This window comes from Athene noctua, chromosome 1 (genome assembly GCF_965140245.1).
Source record: "Athene noctua chromosome 1, bAthNoc1.hap1.1, whole genome shotgun sequence".
In the NCBI taxonomy this organism is placed as follows: Eukaryota; Metazoa; Chordata; class Aves; order Strigiformes; family Strigidae; genus Athene; species Athene noctua.
In genome coordinates this window covers 206,446,693-206,470,066 of record NC_134037.1, presented here as the reverse complement: position 1 = coordinate 206,470,066, position 23,374 = coordinate 206,446,693, and the positions used below count along the sequence as shown (strand labels likewise).

General features: G+C 34.3%; 1 protein-coding gene across 17 annotated transcripts in view; it reads right to left on the bottom strand.

The window, feature by feature from the left end:
• Window positions 1–23,374, bottom strand: part of DOCK9 (dedicator of cytokinesis 9) — a 132,418-nt gene that overhangs the window by 15,282 nt on the left and 93,762 nt on the right. For 4 of the 17 annotated variants that reach the window (XM_074911149.1, XM_074911098.1, XM_074911139.1 and 1 more), the window contains exons 34-45: window positions 22,609–22,742; window positions 19,277–19,391; window positions 17,629–17,695; window positions 16,220–16,267; window positions 13,766–13,809; window positions 10,391–10,506; window positions 6,111–6,248; window positions 5,611–5,793; window positions 4,851–4,964; window positions 4,523–4,738; window positions 2,819–2,876; window positions 805–911 (exon numbers count right to left, since the gene is read on the bottom strand). In XM_074911149.1, coding sequence (XP_074767250.1) covers window positions 805–911; window positions 2,819–2,876; window positions 4,523–4,738; window positions 4,851–4,964; window positions 5,611–5,793; window positions 6,111–6,248; window positions 10,391–10,506; window positions 13,766–13,809; window positions 16,220–16,267; window positions 17,629–17,695; window positions 19,277–19,391; window positions 22,609–22,742 — 1,340 coding nt within the window. Of the gene's footprint in view, window positions 1–804; window positions 912–2,818; window positions 2,877–4,522; window positions 4,739–4,850; window positions 4,965–5,610; window positions 5,794–6,110; window positions 6,249–10,390; window positions 10,507–13,765; window positions 13,810–14,314; window positions 14,452–14,858; window positions 14,984–16,219; window positions 16,268–17,628; window positions 17,696–19,276; window positions 19,392–20,597; window positions 20,601–21,806; window positions 21,984–22,608; window positions 22,743–23,374 lie in introns of those variants that run through there. The other 13 variants (XM_074911045.1, XM_074911030.1, XM_074911037.1 and 10 more) reach the window with 8 other exon arrangements.

Below are 23,374 nucleotides of genomic sequence, written 5' to 3'. Positions count from 1 at the left end.
CAGTACCAGAATTTGGGAGTGAAACACATGTACCCTAGCTCTAAACCTAGGCTTAAACCATTAAATCTTCCATCTATTCCTCCTAAATCTGTTAGTATAGACTCAATTTGCACAGTCAAATAATTTTGTCATACACTTTTAGTGTATACAAACTAAACCACAAAAGAAAAATATTTTTCGCTCTACAATTATGCTCACATACCAAGGATTTTTCCAACACAGCTACTGCAAGTAGTGGTCTGTCCCTCCCTTTCTCACTTATTCTGGCAAATACATAGTGTAGATGTAGTTATTTGTAAGCAAGATTATTCACTCTCTTTTCATATGGGCTTCTCAACAGTAAAATTTACCGTACAGGCAGCACAGATGGATCAACAAAGACACAAGCAGTGAAACTTAATACAATAAACAAAAAATTTGATGCAAATCTGGTGACAATAAAACCACTTTCATTGTTATGGCATATTTGCTTAGGGAAACTCTAATAAACCAGCAAAAAAATGTGAGCATATTTTCATGACTGCTGCTATAGCAACAATCTAAATTAAAGTTAGTTTTTAAAAAAAACAGATCTTGTAAATCTAATAAGCCACACTAGTCTTCATCCTATCAATTAATTTAAAAGCCCATTTGGTTTATTTTTATTCCAATAGTAGAAATTTTTATTCCAGTTTTAGGATAAGAATAGCAGCTAAGAAAACAATGATATATCACAGTAGTTGGCCTCAGGATTGAAACACAGAATGTGAAAAACCAACCAGCACTTCAATGTGCATCAATTCTAATACTGTTATGGTTACTTACTTCATTGAAGTGAACATCTTGCATTCCAACATCTTCCATCATTGAAGCCTCTTCATCTATATTAGGTGTGATTACTCTGAAAGCAGTACAACCTTGCCTAAACATCCCTATCATTGAAAAAGAAAAATAGAAAAATTTACCTTTCTCCACCAGGATAATATTAGGCCATTTTGTGATGCTGAATAAGGCAGAAGCCATATTTAAATATACTTACCAGCAAATTAATAACGACAAAAAAAAAATCCAGCCTCCTACTGCATCATTAAAATATTAGAGGTCGTATTACTGTTTAAGTATAAATAGGTTTTAAAAAAACACAGATGTTAATATCTGGACTCCTACCTAGCAAAAGAAGTAGTGTCTGAATCTTCCCATTTTATCTTAAACCTATGTCTAATCTACCCCATATCAGGTCTAAGGTAATCAAGGTAACTTTTACAGTATTTAATTAAGCTGTCATGCTGGAACTGTGTACACAAACAGGACCTGACATATCAGCTTCCCTAGACTGAACAATACAAATGGACTTACATCAACTGAACAAAATAATCAGAGGGATGGCAATAGAGATTATTCAGGTGTAGACACAGTCAGTCTACAATCAAGAAAAAGACCCCAGCAATCTAACTGCCTTTATAAAAAAAAAATCTTTAGCAAAAATGAAGTTTAGAATGTTCTAACACGAAATCTACCTCTTTTACCATTCTTTTTAGCTCTTTTTTTATTATATCAGATTGCTGAACTAAGAATTCTATTCTGATTATATCAGATTGCTCAACTAAGCTGATTTCTGATATTTATTATATCAGATTGCTGAACTAAGAATTCTATTCTGAACTAACAATAACTATTAACTAAAGCCTCAAAAGCAATCAGTAAATACTATAGAAGCACAAGGACTTGCACATATTTATTTCACAGTTCCTTCCTGCAAAGACTGTTTCTGCTCACATGGGAGTCTGACCATGACAGGTTTTATTGAATGATTGCTTCAAATGCAATTTGAATGGTTGTGTTTTGCTCCTGGAAATACCACAGGTACAAGCTTGACCCTCAGCATTACTGATAGAAAATAACTTACTTGACAGCAGACAAAAAGAGCAGGTCACCCAAGGGAATTGCAAATTAATACAGATTATCTCTAGTTATCAGTTAGACATTATCAGGCTTGCAAGAGGATGTGGTACCTTTGACAAGCAACTTAGTTTCAGATTTGGTCTCAGAGAAGTTTTTGAAATCATTGGGGCAGGGGGATTAGCCTACACACAACACAATGACTGGCAAGAAGCACAAAAGGAAGAGAGAAAGGGCATCTTTTAGATCCATGACTTTGTTTCATTTTGAACTGTCATACAAAGACAAAGCTAAAAAACTGCAAACATGAATTTGCCTACAAAAACAAAACACTAGCTCAGTATCATAATCATTCTTAAGAGATATTTTGATATTTTCTTCTAGAGATCTATTTTTCTTAAGAAAAGCCATATAATCTTCTCTTTTCTCTAATCCCTGAGAACTCCTCTGATCCTATAGGGTAGAAAACTATCTTTCATCTGTCTCGAGGGGGTAAACAGCTGCTAGCACAGAACACCAAGAAAGGTGAAGCATTTTGAGCACTATTATCACCAAGTCATCATCTGAAAATTTGTATGAGTTTATTTTGACTTCTCTGGCAATGCCAATTTTCCCTATATGCAGTGAGAGACTACTTATTGAACAAGAATATTCACTAGGTAAGTTTGTTTTAGAAAGGGTCTCACTTCAGCTATTAGCAGCTCTTGTATAGATTTAAAATCTTTTACTTTCCTAAAAATTTTACTTTATCTTCATCTGAAATGCTGCCCCTTAGATGTGCAAAGTAACATACTTGCATATTTAAGAGCTTATCTTATTAGGTCAGAATTTTTTCCTTGGTGGATACTGAAATGCCTACAGCTTCCTCAGGGAAACTACTGATTTTCCTAAACTATAATGAAAAATCTATGAACATTAAAGTAAGATTTAAAAATCATACCTTTTCGTGTGAGGTATTCTGCAACCAGTGCTGCTACGTGGACATAGCACATCGCTGCCTAAAATAGAAATAGTAACAATCTTAGAAATTACAATTATAATGGAACTACTGAAAAGAAGGTATATAGGAAGAGCCCTAGCCTGAGATGATTTATTTGATTTTGCTTTTGCTGCTTTGCAGGACACGTCCTATGACTGGTGGAACAATTCTCCATGTCATTTATGCAAAACATTAACTGTTCAAGAACACTCCTTTTTTCACCAGAGCATTGAGCAGCATGTACAGCAGTACACAACCTGAGAGTGACCATAGATCACAGCCTACAAGGTAAGAATGCCATGCTATAATAAAAACAGGCAAATCTCTTTTGGAGATGTATTTTATGTGTTATGTGAAACAAAAGAGCTATTAATTATTCTACTCAAAATTTGAAAAGTGGTGGTTTTGAAAGAAGAAAAAAAAAGAGGAGAGATCTGACCTATGAATGGAATTTGAAGGAATTTGATTGGTGTAGTCTGGAAAACAAAAGAAAAAGGAGAAAAAGAAGTAGTCTTCAAATATTTGAGATGTTTTATAAAATTGACACTGATCACTTTTCTCCACAGAAAGAACCAATAAAGAAAGATTCAAGATTCTGCTTTCACTAAAAAGGTTTAGGCTTAACAAAGTGTTATTCTAATTCTCAGTTGAACAGTTTACATATGGAGGCTGCAGAATCTCAAACACTGGAGATGAAGGAAAAAGTTAAGTATGTCAAGAAATTCTCTCTGATTCATACTCTGTATGGTACTGGGCCTGGTGATCTAGAGGTGCTCATCTAGTCATACAGTCAAAGATTCTAAGTTTTTAATCAACAAATTAAAACAAGGCCAGAAAAGGACTAAAAGAGTTTGTCTTCTGAGAGAGCTTGAAGTTGCTTCCTTCAAAATACATGCTAATAACAGAGTATTGTATGTGCCTTCTGGGTTGCTACCATATAGAAGAAAAGAATTATAGTACTAAGATGTAAGAAATATAGCAGCTACTATTTCTTGGAGATATTTACTTGCCTACATGATGCTAAGTTTAACAGGCATGTTTATGAAATTCAATGATGTCATGGAATGTGTTTTACTTTCAGATGGAAGAAACTTCCAGACAGAGATAAAATTCATTCTGTATGCTGATAAAATACTTCCATCAAGACACATAAAAATCCCCACTCGCAACTCTCCTTTTTGCTAGAATGAAATATTTTAACAGCACAGTGAAATCAGATCGCTTTCTTTTTTCAAATGAAAAAAAACTGTAATTTGTCAATTTTAAGAACATCAGGAGGTTTTTTAGCAAGCAGTTTGGAATAGAATCAAAATCATTTTCTAAAAGCAAGTGGAGAGGAATTTATGGAGTGGCTTTAAGTATTTTATCAACTGATAACAAAAATATTTTTCACTAGAAGGTCTGTGTCTTCCGTAGTTTGCATTGAGCATTCCTGTCCTAGTGGCATGTCCGCTTCAGTAGTTAAACACATACCTTACATTAGTAATTAGAAATGACTTACAGATGTACTTGGGTAGGACAAAAACTTATCCGCCATTGAAACTAATCTATTAAAAATGCTTATTATATTACACACTAACAACTACATATAGTACATTCCATTTCAAGAAAGATCAGCTTAAGCTTATTATGAAGCTAAAACTAGTTTGATTTTTTTCCTCTTACCTCTGAAAGATCTCCATTTTTAACATGGATCCTTGCCATGCTGTCTAACCACGTCTTCCTCAGTTCAGGTGTACTAGCATAAGACTTTGCCAAACTGTACTGGAGGTCTACAAGCATTTCTGGATCATTCTCATGCTCCTTCATCTGAGCTGTAGCCATCAGTACTGTACGGATTCGTTTTGTTAAATCCTTAACGTCAGAAGGGAATGTAGTGTGCTAAAACACGGAAGAGTCAGATTAACTACTATCTACTCTTTGTATAATTGCAAAGATGCTATGAAAGAGTTTTCAAGCATCCTTCTACAGTACAGAAAGAATAAAAACGGACCTTTATATTTCTGTCATTATTGGCACAATTATTGATGATGGAAAGAGACTGCTGAAATCTAGTTCCTCCAATTCCAACAACATCAGCAATTAACTGGCTTACTGAAATAATAACCTAGAAACAAATGTCTTGTTAGTGCATATTTCATGAAAAACCCTTGAGATGTACCTATGAATCAATTAAAGGAAATTTTGTTCTTTTTAACTGAAAGATTATTCCCCTATAGTAAAATTAAATTTGATTTTTTTTTTTCCGAAGTTACTTGTACAATAATATAAGCAAAAAAACCCCAGGCTTATGTAAATTTAATGCCCATGCATCCTCTGCTCTAAAGACTGACTGCTTGGTGAACTAGCCCCAGGTCATGTAAGTAGTAAACTATTGTTCCTGGCTTTGTCAGAATACACAATTTTCTATGTATTCGTTTTACTTTAGACTTTCATGTTCTTGTTGCTACATACTTTTCTCCTTCAGATGCAATATGGTATGCTGTTTAACAATCAAAATAACATCTACAAAACAGAACATTTGCTACTGACAAATAAAAATTATTTCTTATGAAACACATCCAATTGTTTCTAAGTATTTTCTTGTACCAAACATACTTTTTTGCCATCTTCCTACTCTTAGTATAGTACCAGCCTTGCTTGAACCCCAAATAATTTTTTTTAATGTCTTTATCTGACAGGGCTTTGCACAAGTAGGCAACCATGCATCTACCAATACAATATTTAAAAAACAAAAAGTAAAGTATACTAACTTGCAGATGTGTCCTAACAAAAGACTTCTTCCCTGTGTAATCAAAATTATTTCTCATTAAGAAGTACAGTAACTGTGAAGCTTCAGTACGAATTGAACTCAGTTTGGAATTACAATACTTCAGAATTTCATAGCACAGTGCAGAACACATATCAGCTCTACCTTCATAAAATGTAGAAGGAAACTGAGGAAAAAGTAGAAGAAAAAAAAAAAGGAGTTATTCATTAAAACTAGCTTCAGTTCTTGATAAAATAAGCATGTCAAGAAAAATACAATACATTAATATTCCAAAACTGTGAAAAAAATAGACAGTTGTAGCAGTTCATGACAAAATGATTTTTACAGCAATTCAAATGACAAATATTCCACACTGTTGGGATCAGATCAGTCCTTTTTCATCAATTTTAGTTTGCGATTTTAGCTCTTAAATTTTTACATAGTACATTGTTAACTAAAGAATTGGATAAGTACTTGAAGATTAATTATTTTAAAACTTTTTACCTTAAAAATAAGTGCCCTTAAAGCAATGAAGACATTTTTCAATGCTGTTTCAGACTGATTCTTCTGAAGGAAGCAGAGGTACACATCAAATACTTTCTTCATCAGTGGATTATGTCCGTGATCAGTCAATAGTTGATTCTTTAAATCGATAGTAAGAATTCAGGTGTTTTGTACAGTGATACATTTATAATATTCTAAGAACATACACAAATCACCCCAAAGCAGGAATTAAAAAGAAAATAATCTGCATAGTATTTCCAAGATGTTTAATAACACAAACATATCTGAATTTTAATTAGATATTTCTAACACTTCATTAATCTTACTTATAAAGAAAGTGTTGGCTTCTGAGTAGACTTATAGAACACAATTATTTTTAATAGCTGTTAAATCAAATCAATTACTATTAACAGTTTTTTGAGAGGCACACTCAAAGTATGAACACCCTTCAGTTGCACTAGTTTTAGCAGCTCTGACAGTGGAATTTTCTCATAGCAGTACCTCCTACTACAGTGCTCTCAAGAAAACTTCCCACAAACCAAACCCCCACCCACTCACCATCTTTCATTACTGTCCTAGAACTGAAACTGTAAGAGCTCTTAAGGACAACGATATTAGTTACTTCTCAGAGTTTTACCTGCATCTATATTCCAAAGCTCATTCTGAGGCATGCAATACACTTGATTTCTGTATTATCATCAGCTGCCTTCCATCCAACCTTTTTTTTTTTTTTTAAATCTGGTCTCCTCCAGTTCCTCTAAAAGAGGTACTGGCTGTGCATCTACTTTTAACAGTTCACATTCATATTGCTTCTGGTTTGCTCTGAGGCCCTGTTTTCTCCCTTTGTCCACTAAGCATATGCACTTAGGTTCCTATGGGACTCTAGGATGGAACAAGGTCAGTCCTCTTATAAAACACCAGAATAGATTAATCAATTCAGGAACTGCTCAGTTCAGTCCAGGGAGTCCAGAACTGAGAGGACAATGCTAAGTACTGCTCTGACTCCACCGGCCCTCTGACACGATTCTACTAGGTCTTGCACCTGCTACAACTCCCCTCAGCACACTCCACTCTTGTCATTACTATATACAAGACATTCAAACAGTATGTTGAAAGGCAGCTCTATTACTATCTCAAGTAAATTTTAAGGTAATATTAACTCAAAGAATCTAGTTTAACAATTTTTTTATAAAGACTCTTGAGGCCCATTACAGACCTGGGCCCTTGTAGCATGATTTAAGCTCTCTCAAACATGGAAGAGATGTCTAATTGCAGATGTCCCTTGCTATTCATAGAGATGTAGAAGAAATTCTTCAGCACAGCCCTAGGCATTTCAGGTGTTTAACATTTCATAATGTTAAAAAATTGAAGGAGACATTTCTCCATTAAAAGCCATTCTGATAATGTGACTTGCAGAGCAGAAGAACTCAGTGTGGTTTCAAGCTTTGTGGATGCATAGATACAAATGATTGCAGGAGACCAAATATCTCCAAATGCCATGCAGTGAAGCCACAGGCAGGTCATTTTAGAGGAAGCTTAACATAAATGGTTGCATATATATCAGTAAGCCTACTTGGTCATAGAAAAAAGTTTTATCTCTTGAAGGAATATACAGATCTCTCTAGATGAACCCAAACCCAAACACCTAACTCAATTCTAAAAGATGGTAAGGCTTACTACTTCCAGATTTATAGCAAAATAAGGAAATGTTGTCTTACAAACCCCTATCCTCATAGGGAAATTTGATCTACTGTCCTTTCTTCAGATGTCTCAACATCAGTGGTAGGTAGTTCACTAAAACCACCTAGAAGTAGTAGGAATTCACACAGGATGAGTTAAATTCTACCAAAAAGCAGACATAACTTGTGATTTCCCTGCTGTAATAAATAACAGAGATCTGGATCCCCACTAGTGAAAGATGATCTTGAGGTTTAGAAAAAGCTGTCTGGCCTTCTATATAATATACTAATTATTCCCAAAAGAAGCAGATTGGTATTACTAATCTAGTGGCCTGCTATGATGGAGTGACTGCATCAGTGGACATGGCAAGAGTTACAGATGTCATCTACCTGAACTTCTGTAAGGCCTTCAATATGGTTCACCACAACATTCTTGCCACTGAATTAGAAACATATGTGTTTGACGGATGGACTGTTAGAAGGATAAGGAACTGGCTGGATGGCTGCATCCAAAGAATTACACCCAATGGCTCAACGTCCAAGTGGCAATCAGTAATGAGTGGTGTCCCTCAAGGGTCTGTACTGGGACCAGTACTATTTAATATATTCATCAATGACATAAGACAGTGGGATCGAGTGCACCCTCAGCAAGTTTGTAGACAATACCAAGCTGACTGGTGCAGCTGATTTGCTAGAGGCTTCCCTGTAGCATGCCAAGCAGAGACATCTTGACAGGCTTGACAAGTGAGCCCGTGTGAACCTCATTACGTTCATCAAGGCCAAGTGTAAGGTCCTGCATATGGATTGGAAATCTCCAGTATCAATACAGACTGGGGGATGAATGGATTGAGACCAGCCCTGTGGAGAAGGACTTGAGGTTACTGGTGGATGAAAAATCAGACACGAGCCAGCAACGTGTGTTTGCAGACCAGAAAGCCAATGGTATCCTGAACAGCATAACAAGAAGCATGACCGCCAGGTCAAGGGAAGTGATTCTTCTCTTTTCTGCCCTCATGAGACCCCACCTGGTGTACTGTGTCCAGATCTGTGGCCTCCAGCATAAGACAGACATGGACATGTTAGCGTACGTCCCCATGAGAGCTATGAAAATGGCCAGAGGGCTGGAGCACCTCTCCTATGAAGAAAGACCAAGAGAATTGGGGCTGTTCTGCGTCGAGAAGAAAATGCTCTGGGTAGACCTTATAGTGGTCTTTCAATATATAAAGGGTGCTTACACAAAAGATGAAGAGAGACTTTTACCATGACCTGTAGTGACAGGACAAGGGGCAACAGTTTTAAACTGAGATGGTAGGTTCAGACTGGACATAAGGAGGAATGCTTTTTTACAGTGAGGGTGGTGAGACATGGGAACAGGTTGCGCAGGGAAGTTGTTGATTCCCCTCCCTGGAATCCCCTTCCCCATCATTGGAATTTTTCAAGGCCAGGTTGGATGAGGCTTTGAGCAACCTGGTCTAGTGAAAGATGTCCCTGTCCATGGCAGGGGGGTTGGACTAGATTATCTTTCAAGGTCCCTTCCAGCTCAAACCATCCAGGAATTCTATGATTTTATGTATTTCATTGCAGTTGATTGAATAGAAGCTCCTGACTCTCCTACCTGCTTTTTTTCTGGATCTTGTAGACTACTCTGGTATACTCTCACCTACTTTCTCAACATACTACATACAGATAACCTTGAAGGACTGTCATTCCAAGCATGATGGGCAGCTGGTAACTAAAAGATTAGTGTTCATTCTTCTTTAAATCTTTAAAACTAGGTATCTTTGTTTTCAATTTCACCATGAAGCCTGTGGACAGAACTGGTTCTAAACTCTAATTAAATTACTAATAAAAGGAATCTCATTATAAATAAGCTCATGTTTTTATAACCAGATTAAAGATAAGACACTAAATTTGAATCTTCAAGCAAGGATCTGGATACACTGCTCTCATTAGGGAAGAAAAAAGCTAGAGCTATCATCTCTCCTTTTTATAGCCTCACCTTAGTGTTTGGAAAAGCTCAAAAAAACCAGACAGTAGGGGTATGCAAGGGGGCACACTATAAAAAGATTCCACAGGAGAGCTACAGTAACTGATACAACTAAAACCAAGTCTCATTAGTGGAAAAATTGAAATAAAGTTACAGAAAAGGAACCCACATAAATTACTGTTAATTAGTGATTTAATATAAAAAGAATGCAAGCTCAATATAAAAGTCTGATAGTGTCCAATTATGAATTGTGGTTTTGTCATACAACAGATCTTTCACCCTACATGGCCTTTAAAACAAGTTTTACCACTAATATTAGGCAGACACTGAAGTTTCTAGAAATATTTTTACGAAGTTAGGATGAGGAAGGAGCTTTTCCCACAGATCACTGCTGATCAGTAAGGAGTCTGTGTACAATGTGTAACTGAAGCCAAAGCATTTTTCTGCGAGAGGATATCAGCTTTTACATGATACAATAATTAAATACAATGCTAGAAATGCTAAAAATACAATGCTATATTACCAAACTATAAGATATAATTTAAAAAATAGTTTAAAATTTTCTTTTCTGAAAGTTAATTATGAGAGATGTTAACACCAAGTCAAGAACAAACCTTAAAAGCCATTGTGAATAATGATAGAGTATCCAGAATTGTAAGGCAAACTTCAGTGGCAATATTTGCTTCAAGTAAAGACTGGTGAAGAACATCTGCATCTGAATGGCCATAGCCTGTAGAAATTCCAAATGAAGTGTAAGTGCTGGATATACTTATTTAAATGTTTCTTATTTCCAAAAGACTTGCTGAACTAGGAAAAGATTAACAAGTAAGAAGCTTGACAGAAGTTAGTATTCAATACAGAAAAATAATTCATAAACATTTAAGCATTTTTCAAATATGTGCATATAATCATTCTAACATAATTTGCACAGATGATAAGATACATTAAGTCCAAATGTCAACAACAGAAGCATCAAACAGTAGTTAAAACATATGTCTGATGTTTCATATATGTCTGTGTATGTATATATACACATATTTATTGTTAAAATAAGTGCTACAGTAGGATGGAGTTACAACTGAAAATATGTATCAGTAATTTAGCGATGTTATAATGATCTCAAAGTCAAATAAGTCAACCATTATAAAAATACAAAACATTAAGTGTTGAAGGAATACAATCATGTACTTATATGCAGCTGAAGACCTAAGTAATTAATTCTGTTCTGTAGCAATACCATGAAATAACTCCATATTTAATAAAAATATTTTATTACTTCTAGAGCCATACTCTATTTAAATATTTTTTAAAAAATATCCTGCTTCAGCACTGGTTATAATATGTTGGTTTTGTTCCCTAATATTGATAGTCGAGAACTAAATTGACAAATGTGCCCAGGTTGCTTTACAAAAATTTGGTTTGGGTCACATATATGTTAGATTTACAGTCAACTTAGCATCACTAAACCAGTGACAAGCATGACAAACTTGCTGAGACCAAGCAAAGAAAGGAAGAAATTACATATTCTTTCATAATGACACCTGCACTTCTTCCTGCACCTTCTTACTTCCCTGGCTGAACTATGCAACACATACCAATAACCACCAGGTTTTTTGGATTTATACATTCATTCTGTTAGGAAGTATACTCCTCTTTCCTATCATCTTTTACATTCTCTCTGCTTCCACCTCTCTCTCCTCCTATGTATTTTCTTTGTGGTTTCAATCCAACTATATCCTTCACCTCTATAATGTTGAAAAGGAACAACTGGCATTTGGAAGCAAGTTTTAACAAAACAGTTGTTTGCCAAATATTTTTCTTTTATTAAAAGTATTCTTTTCCTTAATAAATTCAAAGAAAAATCCTTTTTCATAGCAATCATCTTTGGATGATGAGAAATCCTCAAGTTAGTCTGTGGTTTCAGTAATGTTGAAGATACCAAGAGATAACGACTATTTTGAGAACTGCATTGAGGACAGGGGAAAATATTCTTGAAAGAAATAATTGGCTTGTGCTTCCAGATAAGAAAAAAGGTGCAAGATTTATTATAAGTACTAAGTAAAAACTGTAGTCAATAACAGGATTCCAAACGGTTCAAATTTTGTTTTTTACATAAATAATTTAGAACTAACAACTAAATAGGTCATAGACTGATTACTCCTCATTTCTACTAGAGAAAGAAGTTTGGGGCAGGATGTAAGCTTAAAGAAACATGCAATTCAGTTGGGTTAAAAGACTGATGTGGCAGTGCTTTTTTCATATATATGCTAAAAACTATCCTTGTTTCAATTTGCTATTATTTTAGAGAAGCTAATATTGTATTCTTCACATATAACTAACATACTGGATTCTATTTTTCGCATGTAACTTACAAAGAAACTACAGAACTACAATTACCAGGTATAACAGGGACATCTCCCTGGACATGCACATGAACATGCACCCATACATCCACACTGCTGCAGTGTAACTGAATTTAAAACCATCTAAGAAGACTGAAAATGGGTTAATCTCTAATGACTATGAGATTGACAATGATCATATTCTGCTATTACAGATTAGGGTATATCTCTTGTATTTCAGTACATTCGCATGTCACTGTTCTACTGGTTGTCCTCCCCTCCTTCAGCCCCAACAATACACATATAAATCTACATTCCTGTAGTTTGTATTGAGATGCTTTAGAAATTTGAACAAAGGGCCTCATTTCTTCCATATTTAAGTGCAAAACTATACTGAAATTTCTCAAAGATGTGAAATATCATTTACACTGTTACTTCAGTTCTATTCCTTGCTTAAATGATTAGAAAGGGAGAAATCAAGTTTATAGTTTACAGACAACTATCATACCAAAGAATGATGATTTTAGAAACAAGTAAAGCAACTATTTCCACCAGATGCATCCTTTCCATATGTATCCCATGTAGGATATATAGAAAATTTTTTCAAGGTCTTAAAACTACTTTGGATACAACATACATGAAGACTGACAACTGAACAAAGCTAAAAGTTATAAAACAACAAGACCAATGATATGAAAATCAGTTTCACATTTGAATTGGTTTTTGCAGCAACATACTTTCACTTTGTAAAACCTTGGTCAATACAAGGTGTTATATCCTGATATTCATTAAATGTCCAACATTAAAAATGCCAAACTATTATCACTTTACTCAAAGCTATCTGGATGAGACACCTTCCTTCATAATTTCCTTCAGATGGAAAAAGAACAGAAAGTTTTTTTTTACATAAGCATGCATTTATTAAAATCTTTCAGCTCACAATTTCCTAAAAACCATTAAAGTTTGCACAGGGCTCAGAAACATCCATGTTATTTATTTCCCACAGATTCTTTTTAATAAATCTGTCTTTATCTACAAAGTATTTCACCTCACTGAATGTGTAGTTACATAGTGTAAATGCTCCTTTTGTGTATCAAAAAACCTCTAGAAACTTTTATGATACAGAAGTAGCAGACTGATTACAAGAAAAGAATAATTTGCATAGCTGTACAGTTTTCTGACATTTTTAAAATGAAAGAATTGCATTTCTATATCTAAACAGGCATGAGAATGCATTTATAAACAGAGTTTCGGTGGGACTTTTTTTTCCAATTTTCCACAAGACTATGTGGTAAGTCTTGTGCAGACAGGCCAACTGTTGCTTTATATTACAGATAACGAGCTAAAAGATTTTAAAGGACAGTTAGATATGCTTTGGGAAATAAAAGGATGAACACAGTGAACATACAGTTAACACAAATAATTGCACACAGTTCTTTTCAGTACCAGTGTTGAATTTTACTGGATTAGTCAACCAGTTTCATTGTTTTTTGAAGCTGAAAATCGAAAAATAGTGCTTCAGAATACTTCACATAAAGTATATTTTGCAATTTAAGAGCAGCATGTTTAAAAAGATAGGCCACAAGCAGATTTAGTTTTCAATACAGCGGTCTTATACAAGCTGACTTCAACCTGATTAAATCTTACCATTGTCTACAGAAATTCCAAGAATACTTGATATCTTTCTCACACTGAAAACAGAAAAATTACTTCATTATTGGATGCTTTTCACTTCCAGACAAACCAAATCATGGGCTTCACAATCTCCGTAGTAAGAAACTTATTTCTCCTTAGGGGATGTCAAAACATGGAGATATGGTCTGAGGAATATTTTCGCTTTTAGACCAATAATTTATAAGACCAAGTGGGGAAAAAAACCTGAAGTTTAATAAAGCAAATAGAAAAAGTAAGTAAATTTTGTAACTATGGGCAGCACAAAGTTGAAGCACATATAATTAAAAAAAATTAAAATAGAATCTTAAAATATGCTGTAGTTAACCATGCTCCATGTTATGGCATCAGCCAGCACTGATTGTTCTATCATAAAGCAGGGAACAGATCATCAACTGATTCCAGCTATTCATTTGACCTAGAACAGTAAAAGTCATTGAAATGCACTGGTGTGGTTCTGAAATCTCTCTCTGGTGTTGTGGTACTGGGTGAGGATGATGAATGTTATGATGTCATGAGACTTACTGTGGTTAAAAGTGAGAGAGTTATCCAGGCTGCTCAGCTGCTGCAATCTGGCATGCATCATTCCTGTTCTGTTACGGGAAACAGGCAATGTCTGAGATTTTCGATCATGAACTATGGATCCCAACCCCTCCTGGTTCCTGCAAGATGAGTGAAATGGGATAGAAGCAAAAGTTAGACATGTCAAACTGCAGCAAGACAGGAAGTGTTAGTTAAGCACAAGAAGTTTTATAGAAAGAATTAAAATGCAACCTATTTACTGTTTTATTTATAAAACAAAAATAGGTAGCTTAAAGCATTGCAGCAAACTCTTTCTTAAAACCTCAAGCATGAAAGCAAAAGCACATAAGCAGCTGCTCTTGAAGTGCCAAATTTAATTCAGAGCTTTTAAGAACATAAATATTCTGGAAATATTCAGAATCAAAAACCAAATCCTCTATTTTGATTGTAAAAATTTTAGAAAAAAGTTAGGACACACAGTTATAATTAAAAAGCATACATGCAACAGGAGAGCAGGAATTAATTGAGGTATCATTTACATCTTACCCAAGCAGGAAGGGAGAAGAGCCATATACTTTGTTAAACTTGCAGCAATGAAGTGAAGAAAACAGAAAAGTGATCTGTGTTAGCAATCAGTACAGGCTAACTTCCTATTGTGTACCACCACCAGAGCTGATGAAAAATGAAAACCAGTGCTTGAATTACAGAATACCCTGTTCCCTTTCATTTTGCATCTGTGTATTTTATGAGTACGTGCATTGATTGTGATAAACTTCGGTGTAATGACAATGTGAAAGACTAGAAAGCTCCATTTACTGAAAAAAATCATTATCTCTGCAGAACACCAGATGATTTCTATGGTTTAACATTTTTAGCATTAGCATGCAGTATACAGACTAGGCGATCAGTAAACAAAAGAAAGTGTGGTAGTCTTCTCTACAAACTAGTCAAACAATTTAGTTTGAAGAATTTTTACAAAAAGCTTGAAAATGACAGCTCTCATAAATCCAGAGTTTGAAGTACATTTGAACACAAAGGTTACAATCAAAACCTCAAGAAAACCAGATTCATTTTGGTCTTTGATTTTTTTAGGGTATCTAAACAGAGATGGGATTTTTTTTGTCCTGAAAAATCTCCAAGAAGGTAGTCGAGTTTGTTGTTTGAAGAAAGAGATAAAATCTAAATTAAAAACAAAAAAGCTAGCACTTTTGTTAGAATGTTTTAACATTCAAAGTCAGCAACAAAATTTTTCACTGAGTTCAAGAGGGCCAGTATTTCAACCCCACAAGTTTAATTATAATAGTATTACCATGTCAGCCACCATGTAAGGCCTAAACAAGTTGTTGCATTTTACTCCATTAAAAAACCTACTTTGCATTAAAAACCGCAACAATGCAAAGATATTCAAATGATTTAGAACATGTTTCTGACTCCCCCTAAATAGCCTTCAGTGGGAATGTACAGGTGTCTAAAGGTACTTTGGACTTCAAACTGAAAAGCAGCAGTGCTGGAATACTCACCTTTCAGTAAAAACACTATATATAAAATTTCTAAAATATTTCAACAGACACGATTTTATGGCCAAGTGAATAAACAAAATAAATAATAAAATTTCTTCCTCAAAGACACTATTTCAAGGAAAAAAATGCTGTAAAAGATAGCATTTAAGGGATGGATTTAAAAGTAATTAATAATAAACACAACACAGACATCATTCTTAAACAGATACCAGACTTCCAGACAGGATATATATTTTTAATATAGTAACCAGCTACTTCAAACTGTTATGTATCATTTTGCAATAACACTTCTACTCATGCGATTAATTTGTAATAGAGATTCAAGGCATATTGTACACACTATTATTCTTGGTGAACAAGACAGCAAAATTTAAATTTCACACAGTACCTGGCTATGTATCGCTTTCCCATGTACTGGAACTGATGTAAGCATACTCTGTAGAGAACACATAAATCAATCAACACTTAAAACAATCTCTTCTAGATTTATGTACATTGGAATTATTCAACTATTATTTTTGCTTAACGTAAACTCTTGTCATAAAACTTCTTTATTTCTTCCACCCTTAAAATCCCCTTCCCAGTTCCCAAGTCAAGAAAAGGTAAACATGATTCTTCTGAAATCAATCACAGATGATTATTGTTTTGGGCAAATAAGTATTAATAGCAAATGACCTGTATTAATAAAAATCATCATCAACACAGATGTTATTTGCATTGGTAAAATACTCCTAGAATTGGAAGAGATAGACTTTTATGAACCTTGTTCCTACTCTAGAACTGTGAAATCATCCACTGCACTAACAAGATAGAAATTTTATTCTGTATTCCATATACTCCTGTTGTGATGGAAATCTTTGATAAGCAGAAATTTGAGATTACTGATCTGATCACAAACCAATCCTATCCAGCCTTTAAAAAAAAGAAGTATGTAATGGCAAAAGACAGTTCACCACTGATTCTGTACAATTTACACTTCAGGCTTCAGAGAGTCAACTAAGTAGGCGCATTTACTTGTTCAGTTCTGTCTCTGGCACATTCACTATCATGCCAGATGTACTCAAATGATGAGTTAAAAATACTACCTTGTAATATATTCCTAAAATAGACCTTGAGTAGTGCATTATATAACACATCTAACAACTGATATTACATTGACTGAGCCTCTACTACAGAAACAAAGGAAAGCAGTCCAGTGATACAAGCAAGGCAAACAGGAAAGGCTTCTACAGCGTGCCATTTCAAGCAAACAGTGCCTTCTTCACTTTTTATTACTGTATCAGTCAATTCCCATGAACACACTAAGTGTGCATAAGGATGGAGTGTAGCCATCAATAACAAATACTGGAATCATCCTGTATCTTTTTCCTTACAGAATGGCAGAAGGCACAAGAGGATTGCTAGGAGGACAGTCCATATCCTTTTGTTTCTGAAGTTATGCAATTTGATCAATTTTGAAATGTAACCATATAATTTCAGCAGTTCACATTACAGCATGCATTTTAATGCAGTTGGGTAACAAGACAGCTGGTTCCAATTCCATGAGCATAGCGATATTCCGAGCAGTAGTCACTACTTAGGAACTTCCTGAATTCACTTCTGTATAGCTTAATTCCAGAAACTATCATGAAATTGGACAGACATGTAATTGTGCACATTAAGGACTTTCTAAACATACCAAGATGGCATTATTTTTTCAAACAAATAAATGAAAAACCCTATACACTTATATCCACACTCATGTTTTTATGCATAACAAAACATATGATTTTATGAGAAGCTTGACAAAAATCTTACTCTGTAATTGTGAAAAAATCCATGAGTTCAGATTTTGTAGCCTTGTTCCAATATGTAAACAATGCATCTAGGGAAATGAAAAATATTAAAAAGATGACAAAGGCAGCAAACACACAAAAATATTAAGTAGAAGAATTAACACCAGTTCTTAGTTTTCAGATAATGAGGATTAAGAGAATCTAAAAATAGCTTGTGAGGTACAGATAACTATTACTATTTCAAGTTTTCCTTGAAGCTGTTTATCCACATGCACATATCAATTCTCCAAAGGAGTTTCTACAACATGTTTTTAATTAATCCACAACACTCCCATAAAATTTTGTATTTTAAATAGTAATAGTTGTGTAGTGAGTAGTGACTACAGTGTTCTAAAAATATAAGACCAGAATACTTCAGACTGTTAGTCCTACAACCTCCTTCTTTATAGAATGGTCTCAACATTTTTAAAATTCAATTTTTGATTTCTTCTTTTTTAATTTACAATGCTTTATTATGGATAGTTTTTCATCACAGGTTTCAGATTTTCTGTATTTGCACAGATTTCAAATATGGCTATATATTTTTTATAAGGCTTGTAGTTATGTAGCCAAGACCTTCTCTCTTTTGCCAAAAATGTTCAAAATTAGCTAGCAAATTCAAAATTATTCCAAAAATGTGTGACAGTTTGATACTTTTTTTTTTCCAGGAGAATTAAGACCAAAAAATCCACACTGTGCTTATGTAAATTTTAACTTGAATTTCCTAGAAATTCTCACTAATATTTACCTATTTTGAAGTGTAAAATAGTGAAAAAGACATTTTTGAGTCTTATTATTCTTTTTAATTAAAATACATAAAATAATATTGATGTAATTACATGAAAATCTAATGGTGAGACTGGATATTGAATACTTAATAGCCTTTCAATTTTCACCCTTAAGTGGTGTAATAAGTTAGAGTTCAAGGACTACAGAAATTGATATTTAGAAATTAACATCAAAATAGGCACAGAATTAACTACTTTTGATATGTTAATCACAAAGTGAAAAAAAATCAATGTCTTTACCAAAAGGGACTTGCCCTCTTAAGATATTGATCAAGGATAGGGATGATTCTGATTTGTATGATCCTAGTAAAAAAATTAAGATTTGCCATTCATGGAATATTTCTATACCTCTGCAAGCTTCTCCAGGATAATATGACTCTTCCAAAAATTCAGTGGATTATCTCACAAACATCCCAGGAGAAAGAAGGAGCACTAATATCCCCATTCCAGAAATGAAAATTTGCACAGCGATCAAATTATTTGGTTCCCTGTCATACAGGAAGTTCTGCAGAACAGAGGAATTGACTAGACTGAGACTTTTCTACTGATCAGTGAAGTATTCTTCACCTTCATTTTCCAAAACAGACTGTACAATCACACACAAATATTTGTTGTCTTACCAAATCCTTTAGCTAGCCTCACACTTAGATGGAATAATGAGTATTTCATGCTTACAAGGTTCCAGTCAGAGTTTAATTTGATCGATCACCTATATTTTTAAATCACAGCACAATGTGGTACCTACACCTAAAATATTCTGCTGATTTTGAAGAGGTTTTAAAATCAGAAGCATAAATCCAACACAGGATTTCAAATTTATGAAAAACAGATGGAACTACCTACCTTCTGACATACTTCTTAAAATATGAAGGAAACACATGAGCAGACTTTTGATCTCTGCTTGGTCAAGTTTGTCATATCGAACTACAGAACTTCCTAAAGTGCTGCTCTGTTGGTTCTGAAAAGAAAACAGACAAACTTTGCCTGAAGAGTTCTTAAACTGATAATAAACTGTTTTAAATTGCCTTACTAATTCCTGCATCAGAAAAAGGATCCTAGAACAGAGAAAAAAAATGTTTCATGTAGAGACAGGTCACTAAAACACACACGCTACACACAAGAAAGTATACTAAATTAAGTCTCTTTACTTTTGTTTATTTTTATTTCTTTGTACGATTTTTTTCCCCAGAGGGAGGAGGTAAGAGGAAAAGTTACCTAACAGTGATTATTAATCAATAATACATACACACCCACACTGTAGAAATCAGGCATGCCCCTTCTACTTAGATGAAATATTTTAAAAATAAATGCTAGTGTTAAGTGATACATATATGTTCCTTTGTTTTAGAAGAGACTATGCCAAACTGTAGATAGATCTGCCCCTACAAAATTCTTTCCATTTATAGATGTAAGAACCTCAAAGAAAACATACATGAATAGCAATAATATGCATTCTGGAAGATTAACTACTGATAAGTAACTTGCCTTTACCTCAAAGAAGAGGAGGGAAAAAAAAAAATTTAAAAAAATAATCTTCCTCCCTGCTTCAGTTGTTTATACAATTTCTACACTTGTGGGAAGTTAATCAGCAACACGCAATACTAAAGTCTGCCCAAAAGGAGAAAAAAAGTCATAAAGGATCTTTTAAAATGTGCACCACTAAAAAAAGGAAAAAATAAAACTGTAAGAATGTATAAACTGAACTTTAGGCCAAGACTTATTTGTAAAAGAATAATTTCAACATAATCAAGTGTTACAAAATCCTCAGTCTGTATTTTACAGATACACTATATAAATGTTTGTTTAAAGGATAAATTATGCCATATTTAGTGCCTAATTCTCACTTCCAATATGAGGTCACTTATGCAAATGGAAAATGAACCAGACACTTAATAGGATTTCTGTGAAGTCAACAGTCTAGCACAACTGATCTGTGAAGCTCTTTGGTTTCTACAAGAAAGTTGGATCATCTTGGCTCCATGACTATTTCAAGGACACTTGTTGTAAGAAATCCTTCATAATCAAAATTGGAAAAAAAACAAAACAAAACAAAACATAGATTCCAGAGAGAAACTTAGTTTCACAGACAAAGAGAGAAGTGCCAATACCTCAAGGGTAGAACAACCCTTCCAGGCAGGAACTGTCGTCACTGAGAGCAGGAGACATGCTAATCCATGAGGGAATATTTCACAGCATATGCATGAATTGACTGCTGAACCCTTTAATGCATTCCATGTAAGAGGAAAGAATTGCTGTCCTAAAACAATCTGTGTAAATCTGTCACATACTAGCCATTGAATGGATGCACAGTGAAAATGAATGTGAAACTATGATTAATACTAGCCAAAAGTTCCTGTAATTTAAGAGGAAATGAACACATATAAGTCTGATCATTGCAGACTCTAAAGACCTCACAAACTATATAGCTTTGAAATATCTCTGGTGAACAAAGTGGTGCTACTATACAGCTTTAAGGATACTGAAATAGAGCAGACAATTAATGGGTGGCAGAACAGAAACAGAATTTGAGTTTCCTAGACTTTCGGATACTGTCTAGAGCACTAGATATCCTTCTAAAATAGTTGAACATGTACATGGATAAAACTAGGACTGTAACTAGGCTTAACTTTTTTTAAACCTAAATTAACAGGCTTAATTTAAGATCATGTTAACAACCTATGAAGTATGTACATATTAAAATAGAAAGTTATATACTTCCAGCCAGTTCTGATTCCACAAGTATAGTTCTACAGGTTATTCTGAAAGAAGATTAGAATAAAAACACATCTCTTCAGTAATGATATCAAGCAATGAGCAAAATCTCAAAGATAATGTGCACTGAACAAATGATCTACTAGAAAGTTTGGAAAGCAGTGAGTAAGAAGCCAGGATAAAATATTATTTGGGGAAAATATCAGCAGCATGCAAAACATAAATCCTGTATTACCTAAATTGGCAGACCAGAGTAGAATTTTCAAAGGATGTTGACTCCTTTGAAAACCCTTTTACTTGGTAAAAGAACTACATATTAGTAATTAACAACATGACAATTAAGTAATAGATGACAGCATTGCCATTTAGCAACAGTGTACGCACAGGGTATTTATTTACTTGGTCAATGTCAAAGAAGATCTTAAGCTCTGTTTACATTAAAGACCCTAAGACTCAAATTCTGCTGATATTTAAACTGATTGGATTTTTATGCTTAAAGTAAATCATGTATGTGAATCATTCCAGGTTTGGCATTTAAAGGTATTTTACATGGTTACATTGTACACATTTGGCTTGAAATTCAACTGTTGCAAAGAAGTGGCAAAACTGATCACACACTTCACTCAGAAGCTTAACTAAAGCAAGCACAAAAACCAAATACTTCTTGTAACTGAAGAGAGAAAGCAGCATGCAAAATTTTCTCTGGAAAAGCTGGAATTGTCAGAAGTGAAAAATCCATAGTAACACGGTTTTTCTTTGCAGGGTGAGAATTTTCTTCTTCTCCTCCATTAGGGCGCATAGCATGAGCAGAGTGCCTTCTGAGAAGCTTCTCTCTCTGCTACACGAAGGCATGTCAGAGTCAAGGGGAAAAAGTTAACATGTTGTGACTTGCACAACAAGATTTAATAAAATGAAATGTGATCACTATCAAGACAAGCTCTAGAAAGACATGACTAAACTCACAGCTACTGCAGCCAGAGCTCCTAATTTGTAATGGCTTTAAAGTGAGATGATTCAGAAAAGTCACACTAATGTAAAAGAAATAACCCACAGAAAACATAGTAACTGTTTTTTCAACATTTTAAAAATGCTATGTATATTCTATATAGAACAGGATGAAGTGAAGGTCTCCACAGAATCAAAGAAGCAGTCCTAATTAGAATTCAGTTCTCTCAAGCAAAACTCAATACACTTCACCTAGTGCCTTTCTCTAGCAAAGGAAACAACTGTTTCTATCTCTACATTGAAAATGTGTTCGTATTTTCTCCAAAACAGCTTAATAAATACAACGCAAAAAGTTCACATGTAGCTGTTTTGCAAAAGAAAAACTTACGTAAAATACTGCTCTACAGTTATTCTAGAAAGCCCATTCCCACTGAAGATTAAAGTAGTTAACTCCTATGAGAATTAAGATTAAATTTTAGGAATACACTACTATTCATTTTGATTTAGTTTTTTTTTACCTTGTCAAGAGAATTGCTCTTGTCACTGTGTCTTTCTGGGAGACTGTTTCCAGAGTCTGTACTTATAAGAGAGCCTCTTGAGTCAGCGTTCCTCACACTATTAATGTTTGGGGTTGATGTAGTATATGGGGAAGCTATAAAAAAGCCAAAACAATATAAAAATCTCAAATACATATACTGAAAAAGGTCACTCCACAGTTTGGTCAGACTTCTAAAATCACCATATATGTATATATTTTTTAAGTGACACATAATTAGTTCAATTCAGTTACTTTTAACAAGGACAAATTTATTTTAGAGTTTCAGCAAATTATGTGTGTACATACAGACTCATGTACAACTACACACACACGTGTAAAACATACATAGCCATACACACTTACATGAAGAAGCATGTATATTTAAAAAACTCCCCTTCCTCGTTTGGTTTTTTTTTTTAACTGACTAGTAAGTGATACAACTAATTACAGCAGACGACAACAAACAGAAACACATTAAGACAGAGAGAAGGATGGCCATGAGTGTGCACAAGCAGTACTCCACTTAGAAGTGGTCTCTAACATCATGTACAAAATCGGTCACTTATGGCAAGAATGCCATAATCCATCAGACTAGTCTTGTCTCCTATTTCTCTGCAGCAAGGCAAGAAGTATCACCTTTGGTGGAGGGAGAAAGCAGCTCTCTCCAGGAAATAGCTTTAGTTTCAATTAGAAAAGGAAAACCAAAAAGATCCCAAAAGAAAGACTTCATGTAAAGACTGAATTCT